Consider the following 16,876-nt stretch of genomic DNA (forward strand, 5'->3'; position numbering starts at 1 on the left):
AAAAGGTTCTTCCAGAAAGTTCCAGCGTTGGGGGGTGAAAAAGGGCCAGAAACTTCCAGCGGTAGTGGCTGCTGTGCTGCTTTAGACTTCAGAGCAAATTGCAACAGGAATGTTCAGGAAGAAGTTATGCAACAGTTATGTATTAACGTATATGTAAAGAACTTAATTGACAATAGACAATAATTAAACGGATTTATTTGCTGTCATTTTGCTTTTGCTTCACTGTTTCTTGGACCTGCTGGAAACAAAAGGGCCGCAGGAACCTTTGAGTTGCTCTGAAACCTGCCGGGTCTCAGCTCAGCACAACTGGAGTCTGTCATAACATTTGGGTTCGATGCTGCTAAAGAGAACCGGAACCTCCTGCCGAGCAGACCGGGGACCATGTCTGGACGACACGAGCTCTTCCTCCAGCAATATTCAAATGATGTTGGAAAAGTCATTTTTGAGACTCGTCTTACTTGTTTAAAAGCCTTTGTTGACAAATGCTCCCCTGCCCAGAACTGGATTTGCTCGCTGGCCCTTTTGCACTCTCACACAGATCGGAGCAAAACCATTTATTCTGACTTTCCTCCCAGATGACCCCTGATGCATTTACAGGCTGGACAAAAAAGGGCGAGAAAGAAAGACTTTGTCCGGGGAGGGTTTCCAAACCCCCGCATCCATATTGATTAAACAAATTTGCCACAAATCATTTTACAAATGCTCAGCGGGGGGTTATAGTAGTTGGTGGAAATACCCCATTCATGCTGGGTCCTCCCCCGCCGGGCTGAAGTCTCGACTCTTGGCTCGTTTAAGCGTGCTGACAGCCTCTGATCCTCTGGCCATCTGCAGGGTGGGCTGCTCAGTGCTGAAGGGTCTTTGTGTTTAAACCTTGAAGAGATTTAGCAGCAAATCAGACAAAAAACGTCAGAAAGTGAAGGACCCCCACCTGTTGCTCCCGGTTTAGCCCGTTTACGAAGCGCAGCAATCAGACTGTCAGCAGCACACATGGCCTGATAATAAGCTTTACATTAAAAAACAAAGCAGATCTCTCAATGATCGCGTGTGTACTTTCACAATAAAAGCATCACTTGCGGTGCATGTGCAGCGTGCTCTTTAGCTCCGCCTCCCTCACCACAACTCCCCAGATGAATGAAGATGGGCGGAGACAGCTACTGCACGGGGTGTATTTTAACCTGTGCGTGTGGAAAAATCACAGAAAAAAAAATCACAAAACGGTGCATGTGTGTGTGTGTGTGTGTGCACGGGCTCCGGCTCTCACTGAGTAATCATTTTCTGGAACTGGAGACAGAATTGTTGTGGGAATTCTGAGCTTTTCAAACACGTTCCCGCGGTTCAAAACACACCCCGAGGTTTGTGATGTTTTCAGAAGCATTTCTAAATATTCAGGCTGAAAGGTGAAGTTTTCCGCTCTCCAGGCTGACATGAGAGCGCCGGTCCTGCCGGGTAGGAGCGCGTGTCCCTCCCCTCCTCATAACCCCAAACACATGGTCACCTCCTATTATTTTAACTGCTTCCAGTGACTTCAGATTCCGCTCGACCTCTGAGTCCAATCAGAGGGAATGACCACATTAAAACAAGCAGGCTGGCGACAGATTAGGTTACCTGCACAGTGAAAGGGTAGATTCTCCCTCAAAGGTCACAAATAACCCAACGTGATCAGTATCGCGCACCAAACTCACACAGGATCCCGGATTAAATGTACTGGGCTGCAAATATGGGGAGAGGAATTTAAAGTGAAGGAATTCCTTTTGGTCAGAAGCTTCTATTTCCTTAACAACCCATAAACATGGATCTGTTAAGTAATTAATGAACCAGCTGGTGTCCTTCAACCTCCCTGTCTGCACCTGCCCATGAGGCAAAGCACAGGTCTTCATGTCTGGTGTCATTTGTAATTCAGGATGAGTCTATAACTTTAAAACTGCTTCCTTCCACATCCCAAAGGTCAAAGAATGCAGTTTAGGATGAGGAGGCTCAGTGAGAACAGAGCAGAACAAACAGGTAACGCTTACACCAGCTGCACAAGTGTCCATGTGTGCACACAAAGGCCTTCTGCTCCTGCTGCGGGACACTTTTTTCAGCAATCACAAAACAAACTTTAGCGCACAAGCTAACGCGTGCAGCATTATCTGGGAAGTCCACTCGTCCACGGTTCTGGGTTCCTCCGCTGGTACCGTAGGACCCGACCTGAATGCTTCTCCAGAAACCCAATCCAAGCAAACAGCCCATCGCTCATAAAGACGCCACATGAGTGATGTGAGCGGCGCGAGTTATAGCGACCCTGGGACGTCACCCCCACCCCACCCCCGCAACCCTCCCCTTTCTCAAACACACAAATTCCACTGATTTTCCTCTCATCTGAGATCTCCGGATCAGGGCGCCGCTCATGAAATGTTACACGCGCTGCAGAGAACAAGAGCACAAGTGCTTCTCAGCAGCAGCCTGATCATTTCTCTCTGCTGTCTGATTGCAGCTTATTGACCAGAAGATGCTTTTTGAGCCACAAAGACATGTAATCAATCATTTCTTTCTCTCTCCATTGTTTGCTGCTGGAGGCCCAAGTCAATATAGTGAGTGGCTGATAATAGAGACACAAGGAGAAATTTGTTTTGAGGACAGCTGCTTCCAAACTCAAATCTCTTGCAAACTGTAACGTCCACAGAGGGAGCAGGACAGTACGGAGATCCCTTCACTGAAAAACTCCAGAATTTGAATACACTTCTCTGCTCCTGCCTGCAGATTTTTCTCATAAAAAAACCCCCCTTTGATAGTTTAGCCATCTGGCCGGAGCCAAAAAAGTCCTCATAAAAGAGGCCCAAATAAGGTCAGGGGTCACTCCCTCCCTAGGTCAGGGGCCCGGGAAGGTTGTAATCGTGGACTTTACGAAAGTTGTCAGCTCAGATCCCCTTTTACAAATTAAAGCTCATTGTGATCCGTGCACCATTACAGTAAACGTGGTGTAAAGGACACATAAATATACACTAAATAACTTCCCTGCAGTGAGAAAACACACAGACAGCAAATATCTTTGCATCACTCTGTGATCAGGATCCTTTCATGTGTCAGACCTGACAGTTTTCCTCTTTAGAACAAAACCGTGATCAATATCTGGACGAGTAAACAGCCTTTACTCAACACATAGTACATTAAAGGTGCAATGACAGGCTGTCATTAACCCCGACCTGCCTCCGTCTCCATCCCAACATCCACGGGATGAAAGACCTCGGCTGGACTTATCACACAAGACACATTTAGGCGGCTGCTGTCTCGTGTGTCTGCGCGTACAAGCTGTCTGCTAACGCGATACAGACGCTACGATGCCGGCCAAGATAACGGCGGCAGAGATTTCAACTTCTGTTTCAGACTCTGCGATTAAAATCCCGGAGAGCTTCTCGTGCTTCCATGAAGCAAACAGCATCAGCTCGACCGAGCACAAACACCGGAATCGATCCGGGCTATTGATTTCCTTTGAAGAGCCTTAATGCTATGCTAAGCTAATTAGCCGCTGCTGGAGCTACTTTAATATTTATTCTACACATCGATGTCAAGTTTATACTCAAAGATGTCGTTAATGTCAGGATGGACGTAAATCCTGATGCGTGGAAACACCTGAGCGTACAATAGAGTTCAGGATTATTGCTGAGTTTGTGGAAATGGGTTCAAAAACAGCAGCTTGATTTATTATTCTGACTATAGAGAGGAAGTTTTTAATCTTAATTCTGTGCTAAATTCAGACAATAGATTTCCATTGAGACGCAGGCCTGAAGCGGAATCATGTTAAATGTAAAAACAAGAAAGAAAACTTTACAAAGAAGGAAGTATTTTGGGTGACAATTTACTACAGTAGTGCTTATTGATCTGTCACACAGGATTTGGGATTTTTTTAGAAGTTATTTCTCAATAACTGCTTTGACGTTGGATTAATTGTCGCAATCATCAATCAACTAATTAATCAAAAGAAGAAGAAAGCGATATCAGTCCCCATCTTTCATTAATCTTATCACTAGTCTCGGATGACCTTTGACCACAGATATGATCATCTTTCTTCTGACCCGCCCAAAGTTGTGGCGTGATATTAAACGTGCTGATTCTGTCAGATCACACTGGCCCACATCAGGTGGGAGAGCGCCAGGGCAACGGTGCCACGTCTGCCTTTATAGCCTGTGATTTTCTCACACGTAAGAATGTGTTTGGTTCCACCCCACATGCTCCTAAAAAGCCATCCGAAAGAACCGAGCCAGCGCCGGCGTCCGACAGCCCCTAGCCGAGTGTGGGTCGCACTGGACAAAGGCCAGTGTTTTCCTCACCACACAGCTGCTTCTCCAGAAATTTGTCACGACCCGATTGTCTTCACCCTTTAAAGTGTTCCGACTCCATGCTCCAGTCGCTCCTTTAGGAAGGTGCTGCTGGATGATGCATGTGCAGGAGTGTCCAGTTTCAGGGATAATGGTGAGAGACCTGGTCAGGAACGATGAGCTCCATTAAACAGGACGGCGCCTCATCAGGATCTTCGGGGTAATCAGTAGCTCACAGGTGACTCAGCAGCTTCAGTCCTGTATTTGCTCAAAGTCCCTGAATCCATCATTAAAATATAATAATCAGGCTATTTTTAGGCGGGAGTGTCGTCATTACTGACTCCGTCATGCTATGTTTGGTTCATTAGTCATATCTCAACACTGACAATGGTGTGTGTGTGTGTGTGTGTGTGTGTGTGAGAGAGAGAGAGAGGTGGGGGGGGCGCACTTCAAATTCCACGCAGACAAGAATGCAACGTCTCCAGTTTCTATAATCAGCGTGCCTATGGAGGGAGAAAAATAAACAAACACTTTTTTCTCCTCTCCTCTTGTTTGCCTGAGGGAGGCGGTGAGGGGGAGATGGGGGGTGGGTGGAGGGGGGGGGGGCATACCATTTTTAATCTTCAGTAATTGCAGGCTTCAGATGTCCCGCAACCATATTGTTCATCGTTACAGCGGCTGTTTACGGTGGCAGGAAGCTGACCTCTGACACCAGCGGAGCAGAAGCAGATCTGATAAACACACTTTGCTTTGTGCATCATAACCTGCTGCAGCAGCGCAGTAAAACATGCAGCAGGGACGGGAGGCCGGCGGTATGACCCGGGATAAAGAGGCTCTTTAGCTGGGGTTCAGTCTGCTATTCTGTCCGTGTCACCTTCTATGATGCAGTAAAAGCTTCAGGTTTGCTGTCTTGTTTTCTTCCTACGTCTGTGTTTAAACCTCGGGGTTGACTTCTGTGCATTTTATCAATAAAGGTGTTTATATATTCTTTCTTCTCTCCAACGCTCATGGACAGTTTTCCTTCCCTCACCTGTACAGGGACGTCAGGACCAGCTGCTGTCCCGGGCCGAGCGGTTCCCTCCTGAAGAGGAATGCATGCTGGTGGAATAATTGCCCTTACTCTTCTCTGACCACTTAGTTAAAAGGGATTCAGATGGTTTGGGATCTCCCTCCCCACCCCCTCATCCCCCCATGGGAGGAGGGGAGAGCCGTGAGGGGGATGGGTGCGTTTGACATGGAGAGCTGAATATGAGCTTCATAAAGGCCAAACTTCCTGCATCTGTCCAGCATAGAAGGTTGCTTATTTTCTACCTGAAACCTCAGCTCCTCTGAGTCCAGCGTCGGGGGTCGACGTTGCAGCTAAACTGACCTCCCAGAGGACCCAAAGACAGACGTGGACGATGGAGGAAAGCGATCACGTGATCCTCATGGATCCTCATGGATCATATCGCAACTTCTTGTCACCTTTTGTTGGAGGGACGAGGCTGGGAGGTCTGAGTCCACACTGCAAGTCCGGTGGGACAAGTGACTGCATGTGTCCACAGCTTATCACACACACACGCACACAGACACACACACACACACACACACACTGCATTTGTTTAGTGACTCGCTGTCCAGCAAGCCTAACAGGTTTGAGAGTGATTTAAGGGAAACTTTGTTGTTGTCTCTTTGTGTGAAGGGTTTATTAATACATTAGCAGCTCCCTAAAACTAAACCGATATCAATTAGTCCTTTATTTTATCTACACAAGTGTTTTTCGAACACGTGATTTCGATTAAACATCTGCAACGTTTTCAGCGTTGGATAAACCGGTTTTGGTTTCTTTTCCCCCTCATCTTTTCTGCTTATGTCAGCAGTCATCAAGACTGATTAATGGTGTAAATATTGAGCTGTGATGCTGTTTGCAGATATCAGTGTTGGACCACAGACAAGTCCGTCACCTCTGAGCTCTGGGACGTTTATGTTTGCACCCCCGACCCCCACAGAGACGCTAATTAAAACTATTTCAAGGACAAAGGAGGGAGGGTCGTTGCATCAGACGAGAAGCTGTGTAACAGATACTGTCGGGGATTAGCACCTGGACCAAGTCTGAACTACGACTCCGATGAACACGCTGAATCATGGGACACACTGCTCACCTGATGAACGGGTTAAATTGGAACAGAGAGGAAAAAATGGACTGGTTGTACTGGATTGTAAATGTGTTTACAAGTTGTGTTTAAAGATTCACCAGTTGCATCGTGCCGAATCACCTCAAACCTGCTGATTGAGTATTTTTTCTTTCATGTAAATGTGAAAACTGTACTTTCCACTTCTACTGAAGGTCAAAATCAACTGAGGTTCCGAGCATTTTCGCCTTCTCCTGCTGCCCGTTGCTTGTTGCCGTGCAGCCGCATCATTGGGCCTCATTTCTGTATGTTCATAGGTGGGATATCGGAAAAGAACCTCTTCCTGGCATTCCTGCTGCCGAGCCCACCCTCCACCGTCCCAAACAAGATCTGCTGGTGACAAATCCTCAAAGCAGCTTCCTCCCGGCAGAGCCGGTCCAATGAGGTGAATTCTCTTTGTCCTGACTCACATCCTCCACGCCGGCATACTTATACTGCCCATTCAGAAGTCAGCCTCATTAAACCCTCGGCGTGAATCGAACCCCTGGCTGAGACGCATCATCTCGCTCTGATTAACAGTCTGAGTCAGGCAGTCAGAGGAAACCCCACTTTTCTTTTTCTTCTTCTTCTGGGAACCAGAGCGTGTCGGTTCCAAGCGGAGGTGCCGACGGTGAACGTCTCATCCCGGCTTTTTAAGGGCATAGTTGTTATCTCTGCAGCCTCGGCGGTGCGGCTTATCACCCAGAAGGAACTGTATGTTAGCAGAAACAATAGGATTGATTGAGCACATTCCCCAAAAGGTGTTGGGTTACAGCAGTCTGCTCTATTTAATAGATGATATCGGCCTGACGGGACTTTGCAATGTGATCTTTATCACGCTGCTCTTTGAGAAATGGGGCATCATTCAAAAAGTCATTCATTATCTGGGAGAGCAGGAAGGAGCCCCTGGCTGTGCATCTGCTCAACCATACAGTAGACCGGCATGGCCGCCGCCATTCAGCCTGTTTAGCAATTACATGTTCAACATTTATGCATTATGTGCAACGTCATTTCCATTTGAAGAAAAATCATCTCATCCATATGTGAGCGTATATATCAGCACCCCCCCGCATGATTTTTCTTGAAAATAGACCCAATAATGAAATTAGCCTAACAATAAAGATGGTAATGGGTGCGTCGGCCTGAGTGTGAGGGTGGGATGCATCTGTAATGACTTGAGAATGACTCGGAGGAATGTTCACACCGATAAGCTCCAGAAGAGGCGGATTAAAACTTGCGTCCACGCACTAATCTCTGTATGCTGCAACTAAAAAAGGGATTTTAAATGATAAAAAGGCAAAAACAACATGATGAGCATTTTATCTCCAGAAAGAAAATAATCTTCTCTATCACATGTAGTGGAATAATATGCAATGAAATATATAATAAAAATCAAATTCTCTCTTTGTTTCTCCAGAATGTTGAATAAACACATTCATTCAGTTATTTTAAGGGGAGCCATTTTTAATTGCTAAACCCAGATAAGCATCTGCCTTTGCTGCTTAACAGACCTGCTGACGTTACCTCGAACCTTTTAATCGGATTTAAAGAGTTTGAGCCACTCGGGACGTTTCGCTCCAGCCACTGAACTGTGGATATTTGCATCATTTCTGAGCAGGACGAAGCCACTTCCTCCTCAGCTCAGGTTTCACACACAAATCTTTGAAAGTAGGAAGAGTGAAAAGCTGTGAACGTGCACCTCTCGTGCACAGATATCAGCCAGGCACTATCAGGCCACCAGCGGATTAATCGCCGGGGGTAGGATCACAGATGCTAATAAAGCAGACGTCCGCGGTCCTCCACACATTCCAGGCAGCCTGGAAAAACAAAGCGCCTTTCTTCCCTCGGAGCATCTCCAGCACGCAAAGCTTCATATAAACACTTAGTGTTATAACCTGATGTTCCCAGCAGTGCCCGTCCCTCCCCACCGCTGTCTCCGAAACCCGAGCCCCCTCTGACCACATTTTGGAACAGTGTTTGGCCAAGGTGTGTGCCCTTAATTGTCTGAAAACTTTCCATGACACTGGAGTTTTTCTGGCTGTTGTCCACTGTGCCTGACGGCCACTGAATTCATCAGCCATTGTTTTCTCTGCACGGGCATTTATGATGTCACTGCAAACATAAGCTTTGTCCTGAGATGAAGGATCAGCCAGAGTTCGTGCCCTCTCGGGGTCAATCAAACAGCAAATGTGGACAGGCTACGGCTCGGATCATTGGGCTGGCTGGACATTATGGCGGCAGTGAGAGAGCTTCATTAAGACAACAGAAAAAAGGAGGAAATCCTTTATGAAAGACTCTCAAAATTCTGTAAATCTTCCCACCTAATTTGTCTCTGAAGAAAAAAAAACATTTGGCTTCTTAGACCTCAACCTTGATTTTATTTTTACCATCTCTTACTTTTAAAAGCAGCAGTTTACAGAAACTCTTTAAAGCTCTTTTGTCAACGGGCCTGTTGACCAGTTGCTCTTATCTCCTCTCTTTGTCCCACATCACCATCAGCTCACTGATAAACAGCATATTAAAATAAAAACAAGCAGATTTCCTGAGTCTGACTCTATGAAATAGAGCAAACTCGGTCACCAAAGTTAAACAGAAGCATATTAATTGGAGTTTGACGAAGAATTTGACTATAATTTATTGTTTGTACATGAATTTGGCTGCAGCAGAATGTCTGCAACACACACACACACACACACACGCAGGGAGACACAATGGGCTGTATCTGTTAAGATCAGATTTCCTACATGTTTGTTTTCCTAGGATAAGGCATGTGTGAAGAAGAAAAATATTTTGCTTGCTCGTGGCCATCTGCTGGAGCCACAGGAATTTCCAAAATTGTAAATAGCTTTTGTTTTCTCGTGTCAACTTTAATGAGGGAGGGGGGTGACAAGCACACGCGAGAATTGAGTTTAAAGTCTTAATTGTGAGCCAGCAGGTGTCATCCATGCAGGAATCCTTTATCTGGGCTTTACAATCCAAGTATTGAATGCATAAGAGGGATCCAATCACTGCATAATGGAGGGAGGGCAGTGAAAACAAAGGTCCAGCCACAAAATAACCCACTGTCACAAAACAATGTGCTGATGTGTGCAAATGATCAGAGCCGCTCACCAACCCCAGCATCGCCTCGGAAAATTAACAAAAACACACATATACAGTCAGGAGCTTGGTGTGACCAACGGACGGCTTCCCCCCAGCGTTCCCAGTGCAAACTTACATCCCAATAAAAAAAAACAATTGAGGGATTGTTCCCAGTTCAATACACGGCACCATGTGCACGGTCAAAACCACGCAAACACTCATTTGTTTAGGGTTAGTGGCATAGAATGGAAGCAGGACGGGGGCAAACAATGGCTAAATGTCTTTGTTACCGAATCACAAAAGCCCGGAGCTTATTTGCATTCACAAGATCGGAGCTCATCACTAAATGGTGGAAGCCACCTCGTTGTTGAAAAGCCAGGAGATACTGTAGCGCGGCCTCCGTGCACCGAAGCACTTTTATTGCGGCTGACTCTCTCACTCCAGACTCAAATTTGGACTTATTCCCCCCCACCCCCCACCCCCCCAGGACTGTTTTAAACTGCTGCTTTCAATCATAAAGCAACAACAACAAAAGAGTCTGTGGGGTTAATGCTTCCTGACAACCAGAGACACACAATAAAGACAAAAACAACACCTTAAATACTCCAAAGACAAATGGATTTCTCCCACCAAAATGTGACAAAGCACTAAAGAATTGAGACGTACTGATTAACCCGATGAAATCTGCCTAATGGGCAGATTCCAGCTGGAAAATTCCCCCAAAACAGAAGGATTTTTCAGACCGAAGACACTTGAAACACTCGCAGAGGCGAAGGAGGAAAAGTTCTCTCATCGATTCCACTCTCAGATGCGACAATAGCCCAACGATGTCCAGGCAAATAATCACAGTTCCTTCTGAAAGGCAACTTTTAATGCCTTTTTGTTGCGTGGCCGTAAAGGACTAATCAATTAGCTCTATCATCCTGTATTTTTATCGCAGAGACGAGATAAAAGGCCTCGGCGAACCGCGGAATCAAACCTCTCTTAAGATGTCAATAATGCCAGAGCCAGGCAAAAAAAGAGGCCTTCATTGGAAAACAACTGCACATCAATAGTTTGCCAATCAGTTAATTTGATTAACACGTCAGAAACCATTTAGAGACGGGAGGGAAAAGTGGGTAAACAAAGCAAAGGTCAGAATGGTGGACGAGCGCGGCGCCTCCTTTTACTGGCCTGTTGTCGCTGATGCTTTCTGCCTCCTGCCTGTTTCCCTCCCATCACCTGCCCCTCTCTGGATCTATTTATGTCCAGCAGGAATGCATCACAACTTACGGTTTCTTTAGGCAGCTGTGAGTGGAAATTGCCTTTTGGGGAGACATTTATGACCCCATTCAAAGGCCGACATCTCAAACACAGGAAGGAAGGAACCTGGAAGTGTCATACAGTATCAAGAGGTCTGGTTCAAACTGCTGAAAGACAGGATGGACGGGAGTTTTGGTTTTGCACAACATATTCCATGTGTTCAAAAAATAAAACGGCAGTTGTACAAGAAGTAGAATCTGCAGGCCCCCCCCAAGCAACGCTCTAAAGATGTGGTAGTCTATAGAAAAGACACTTAACCCAGCCCCAATGTCACATGTAGAACAGGAGATGGGGGGGGGGGGGGGGGGGGGGGGGGGGGGGGGGGGGGGGGGGGGGGATGGGAATGGACTCTCTTCTTCAAGGGTGCTCAGGATTAAGGTCTGGAAGTCTGGGAGATAATAGATCAAAGAGATACACCAGAGAGCTCTTCCTGCTTCTCCCACATTTCACTTTTTCATGCAGTTTTTCTTTTGTTGGCACCTGAAGGTCCTGGAATCCCACATTAAAAAAAGCTCATCAGCAACAGTGGATCATAGCTGTCATTAGAATATCAATGGCAGCTTCAACAAAGGGCTCCTCATGGCCTCCTCACAGATTTCTATAACACAACGAGAAACAAAACAGCGACACTTTCAAAGCTACGATATCAGAGAAGCGTTCAGATCTCTAAAGGAGAGATTACAAATATAACTTTACTACAAATTAATAAAATCGCTAACTTAGCCACATAGAAAAACAAGTAAAAGAGTTTTCCAACTACAAAAAGCTCAAGTGTCATCTTAGCCGATGAGTTGTATTCAGTGTAAAGTACAGATTTATGTTTAGGCTACAAGGTTTTAATGTATTTTTTGTCTTTATGCTAAGCTAATTAAGCTAAACACCCAGCGACTATCCGACCACAGTGGGAGTCAAAGTTGCCAGCAAACACTCACTGTAACTAATGGATGGATGATGGATGGATGGAATATGCAGAGCTTCCAGCTTCCCGTTCCAAATAAACTGCGCAAACTGGCGCCGCCTACTGGTAAACACGCAGAATGAGCACCAGAAATGATTTTTTTTTTTAAAATTTGTTTGTGTGTGTGTGTGTCTTAAATTGTAAGATTGTCCTCCACCATCCCAAAAGGTATATTACAAGCTTAATATACTAGATATATTTTGTTTAATTAAGCTAAGCTAAAGTAAATAAGCCAGATTTAACATCAATACACAATTATTAGAAGCTCATGCTTCTCCAAAATTCAGTGTGTGGTGTATCCTGACTGCAAAACAAACAAACAAACAAACACTGCAAATTACAACGTCGATGATATAAATGGATCATGAAGAAGTCACAAAGTAGAAGTTTTTGTCCTGGCAAACGACTTGATGAGTGCGGCCCTGGTGCACCAGCGGAGCCATTAGTGTTGATGGAAGAGAGACATGATCGACGCATCTCAGAGGAGACCTTTATTAAGGAAAAGCCTTCACTCAAGTGCTCACGTCTGAGTGTATAGATGGAGCCACGACCAGAACTGGCACTTTACTGGAAAATCCATGAGAGCAAGTTGACTTTCAGAAGGCAAGAGTCTGATCTCACGTTTCCGACCATAGACGTTTTACTTCCCATCGCGAGGAGGAACATCCGAGACTCTTCATATCAGAAAGAGTTAAACCTATAGAAGCTGTACAGTATAATAATGAGTCCAAGAAACCCGTTAATAGCGCCACTCTGCTGCCACCTACAGGGCAAACCCAGAAATACACGACAACAAACGAGACCTTCAATCACAATTAATTTATTTTTCTTTGCCTGAAAATAATCTATTTTCATCTAACAATCCACATAGTCAGCTTGTGCAAAATATCAAAATTCCAATCCACAAATGGTGAGATGAGTATTTATAGATGCTTATGAAAGAGTTTCAAGGTTAATTCTGATGTCGACCAGGTAAAAACTACAAGAGAAACCAAACTCTGCTGATATAGTAAACCAACCTTTAAATGACTTAACTGCAAACTGATAGGGCCCATGTAATAATAGTGTACTTTGAATAAAATGATGAGATGAGAGCACCTCCATGTGCAGCCACAGACCGGTGGCGACCCTCTGGTAGCTGACAGGACCCCCCCCCGAGAAGGTCTCAGTCCTCCTAGATTTCTTTTAATTGAATTGTAATGAGTGCTGATTATTTTACTGTGTGACTGTTCGGTGACTGATTCACGTGTGAAGGCATCGCGTAAACATGAGTTGAAGACCGGCTTCATTGCGGGATGTTTTCTAGCGGGTTCGAGTCTGTGAAGAGCTGCTGAGTCTGAGTGGACACCAAGAGTGGGACACTGTGGATGACCACGTTCTGGCCCCCCAGGCTCATGCTGGGCATCAGTAATGCACTCTCCTCACACGGTAGATCAACAGTCTCTGCCGGCTTGTCCTCCGATGAGCCGGCCGCCATGTCGGGTGGCGCCGCCGGGGCGTTCCCTTCGGTGACCACGGTGACCTCTGTGCCGCCCTCCTGGATCAGAGCTTTCAGGCCGTCCAGTTCAGAGCAGGTTGTGATGAAAGTCTGTGAGCCGCTGGTGCCGGCCGACTGCAGCAGCGCCTGGTGGAGCGAACCGCTGCCGTCCTCAGCGCTCAGCTGCGTCAGCAGGACCGCCTGCGTTTCCAGGTTGGTTTCTGAGCTTTGGGCTGACATGAGGGGCTGGATGGGTGTGAGTAAGTTGACCTGTTGGAGCACCATGTCCTGGTTCTCTGGGCTCAGCAGAACCACGTTGGTCTTATTCTCACTCTGGATTCCATCTGGAATGATGTGGTTTTCCTGGTTCAGGGATGCAGACATGATGATTTTGAGCTGTGGGTTGCAGTAAGGAGCTACAAAGTTAGCCGGGACAGGAAAGGGGGTGTTGCTCTGTGGCGAGGGATCCAGGGCGTGAAGGTGAGCGGCTCTGTGCTGCTTCTTGTGGCTGCGCAGAGAATCTTCCCGGACGAAGCTGGCGTCACAAGAGTCGCAGCAAAAAGCACGAGCGGCGTCGAGTTTGGCGTGGTACCTGGAGCCGACGGGCTTGGGCGACTCGCCGCTGGGCTTCCCTTTGCCGCCCTTTTCGGGTTTATCCGAGTGGCACTTCTTCCTGTGGATGACCAAGTTGCTGCGCTGCTTGGACGCGAAGCTGCAGAAGTCGCATTTAAAGGGCCGCTCCTCCGAATGGATCCTCTCGTGGACTCTGAGGGCCCCCCTGCTGGAGCAGGAGTAAGAGCACTTGGAACATTGAATGGGCTGAACGGGCTGGTGCTCCCGCGAGTGCTCCCGCAGAGCCGCCTTGTTGGCGCACCGGAAGTCACACTTCACGCAGTGGTAGGAGTTCTCGGTGCTGTGTTTGATCTGAACGTGTGACTTCAGGTTGCCTTTCATGGCGCAGCGGTAATCACAGAAGTCGCACTTGTACGGTTTTTCACCAGAGTGAATCCGGACGTGTCGCTTCAGGTCCGAGTTAATTTTGAACTTGGCGTCACACTGTTGGCACTGGAACGGCGCGTCGCCTCCACAAATCAAATGAAAAGATCACAGAAAAAAGACAGAAATCCTTTACTTTAGATTTTTCAAAAGGTCAAAATAGAATAGTCGGTTAAGCGTGTAATATTAGCGTGTAAATGACGTCAGAAACAGTCTGGGTGCTCTTTGATCAGTGGTTTGCTGAACAGAATGAATACTCGGGTGGAACAGACAGATACGAACTGTTTAAAGTTTCTTAAATAATGGCCAGACATCATCTCTGGAGTGATATTAAACAAGCTGAATATCACAATACACCATTTTAAATACTACAATTTGATGCATTTGCATTGTTATTTTGTGATTATTATCATCATTTTTAAGTATTGATCCATAAAACCACACAGAAAAATTGAGTTTACAGCCGTGATTGTTTAAAGTAGCCGTCATTTCTCCTACTGAGCGGTTATTTTACTGCATTACAGGAAAAAGTCTTCAGACAAACCGGAGTAGTTTGCAGACTTGAACAGACAGAGTTTAAATACCATTAAACTGCTTCAATTAGATGAATCGAGCATGCATCAAACAGCATAAATGCTTCTATGATGAGGACAGTAAGAGAGTTGTCCCGTGAAGGACTCACCGGTGTGTGAGCGCAGGTGAACCGTCAGCTGGCTGGAGTTGCGGCTGGCGTACGGACAGATCTGGCATTTAAAGGGCCGCTCGTCGTAGTGGATCCGGAGGTGTTTCTTCAGGCTGCTGCTGTCTGCCGCGGCGTACAGGCAGTGTTTGCATTTGTGCGGCTTCTCACCTGTGTGGGAGCGACTGTGCATGTTGAGCTTGTCCCGCCGACTGAAGCACTTGTGACACAGCTCACATTCAAACGGCTTCTCCCCTGGACGACACCGGCGAAGAACATCAATCTCTATTTGATTCTGAAGAGCCCGGACACAAAGATCACAACAGGTGGAAGGTTTTGGAGTTACCAGTGTGGGTTTTCAGGTGTCGTTCCATGTCTTTCTGGCCGTACTGCGTCTTAAAAGTGCAACCTGTGGGTTACAGGAGGAAAACCCACAGGAAACAAATTTAATACTACATGCTGAGAGGCGATCAATCTTGTTGTGTAGAAGAAGCAATACCAACCTGAGAAAGAGCAGCTGTGTTTCTTGGACGTCGGGGCATGTTCTAGTTTTTTGGAAGGTGCTTTCTGTGCTTTGGTCAGGATCTTTTTCACATCCCCCATTAAACGAATCTGGGTTGATTCCTCAATAATAAAATCAGTGCTGGGATCTAAGAACGTCAACAATGGGACACTGCAGAACAACTCACACATGCTGAAATAACAGAGAAGACGTGGTTGCATTTTACCTGTGAGAGTGGTTATTGTGGTGGCGGATGTCGGGTCTGAGGTGGGCAGCGAACATCCATCTTGCTTATGGGCGAGAAATACCTCAAAATTATTATACTGCTGCTTGCAGAAGCCGCAGATGTGGATGTCTGGGCTCACCTCCACCACCACGGAGTGGCTTGCAGCAACTTAAAAATGCACAAAACATTCATTTGTTTAAGAGGAACTTCTGTGGTATGCATTTGATAGTATTAAGACGCATGTTGGAAATCTTATCAATGAATTATCTTCCTAACCTTCGGCGTTGAATGTTGCCATTTTTGACGTGCCGCTCAACTCATGTTCCGTCTTTTTAAAACCTACAGGGCGGTGATCCTGTTATCAAACTTCTCGGAAAGTTGCAGAAACTCAATTATTAAGAAAATTAAACTGGGAAGACCGCGTTTGTTTATCAAAGACAATAACAATTTAGTTTTGCGACACTGCTGCTATAGTTTACGGCACGCGGTTAGGTTTACGGCAGGAGATAAACAGGGTGGTGGTGCGTTCAATGTTATAGGAAAATCCCACCCCCGAAACACATATCGCTCGTGTTTAGCCTGATAGCCTGATTGTTAAATGCCATAGTGTACATCCAAATATTTATAATTCAATGTGAAGTAATTTAAATTCAGGGATAATTTGCTTACTCAAAAACTCAGAAGTTTATTATGTCGATATTTGATTAAACGTTATTTGGTGTAGTATTTGGAGTGTTTACTGAAGAATTTAGACGTTTTACAACTTTAATCACGGAATTATCGCTGTAACGACTTATACACCCCCCCCCCCCCCCCCCCCCCCCCCTTCATCTCTCTCTATATCACCAACTTCACGTCTCTCAAATACAACCCTGCCGACCCACTCAGCTAAGATTGTTATAATTAATGTACTTGCATGATCTATGGCTGTTCTCTCTTCTCATGGTCCTCCCCCTTCTCCTCCCTCTCTGCCCAGCTGTCCATCAGCAGAAGGGTCCACCCCCCATATCAGCCTGGTCCCGCACAAGGTTTCTTCCTGTTAAAGGGGACATTTTTCCTGCCACTCTTGTTTGCTGGGGGTCAGGCCCTGGTAACAGACGCTGTCTCAATAAGTATTGATTGAATTGAGTTTTCATGCTGAGCAATAGGAAGATCTGCAAATGCACAAGAGGATAACTTAAAAAAAAAAAAGATTAATCAGTAATTAATT

At 46.0% G+C, this 16,876-nt stretch overlaps 1 protein-coding gene across 4 annotated transcripts; it reads right to left on the reverse strand.

Annotated features, from left to right (window-relative positions):
- Positions 1-12,590: 12,590 nt before the first annotated feature.
- On the reverse strand, positions 12,591-16,380 carry zfp64 (zinc finger protein 64 homolog (mouse)). Of its 4 annotated transcripts, none has more exons than XM_011602806.2 (7): positions 15,943-16,374; positions 15,806-15,834; positions 15,667-15,730; positions 15,442-15,588; positions 15,285-15,347; positions 14,942-15,193; positions 12,591-14,345 (listed from the first exon to the last, which is right to left on the reverse strand). In XM_011602806.2, exons 1-7 carry the CDS (start codon positions 15,962-15,964, stop codon positions 13,072-13,074), a joined length of 1,851 nt encoding a protein of 616 aa, XP_011601108.2. In that variant the 5' UTR covers positions 15,965-16,374; the 3' UTR covers positions 12,591-13,071. The 4 variants fall into 4 exon arrangements, with proteins under 4 accessions (XP_011601108.2, XP_029690088.1, XP_029690089.1 ...); XM_029834228.1 differs by having other exon boundaries at positions 15,667-15,726; positions 15,943-16,373; XM_029834229.1 differs by lacking the exon at positions 15,285-15,347 and having other exon boundaries at positions 14,942-15,233; positions 15,667-15,726; positions 15,943-16,380.
- Positions 16,381-16,876: the final 496 nt, after the last annotated feature.

This window comes from Takifugu rubripes, chromosome 3, assembly GCF_901000725.2.
Source record: "Takifugu rubripes chromosome 3, fTakRub1.2, whole genome shotgun sequence".
NCBI lineage: Eukaryota > Metazoa > Chordata > Actinopteri > Tetraodontiformes > Tetraodontidae > Takifugu > Takifugu rubripes.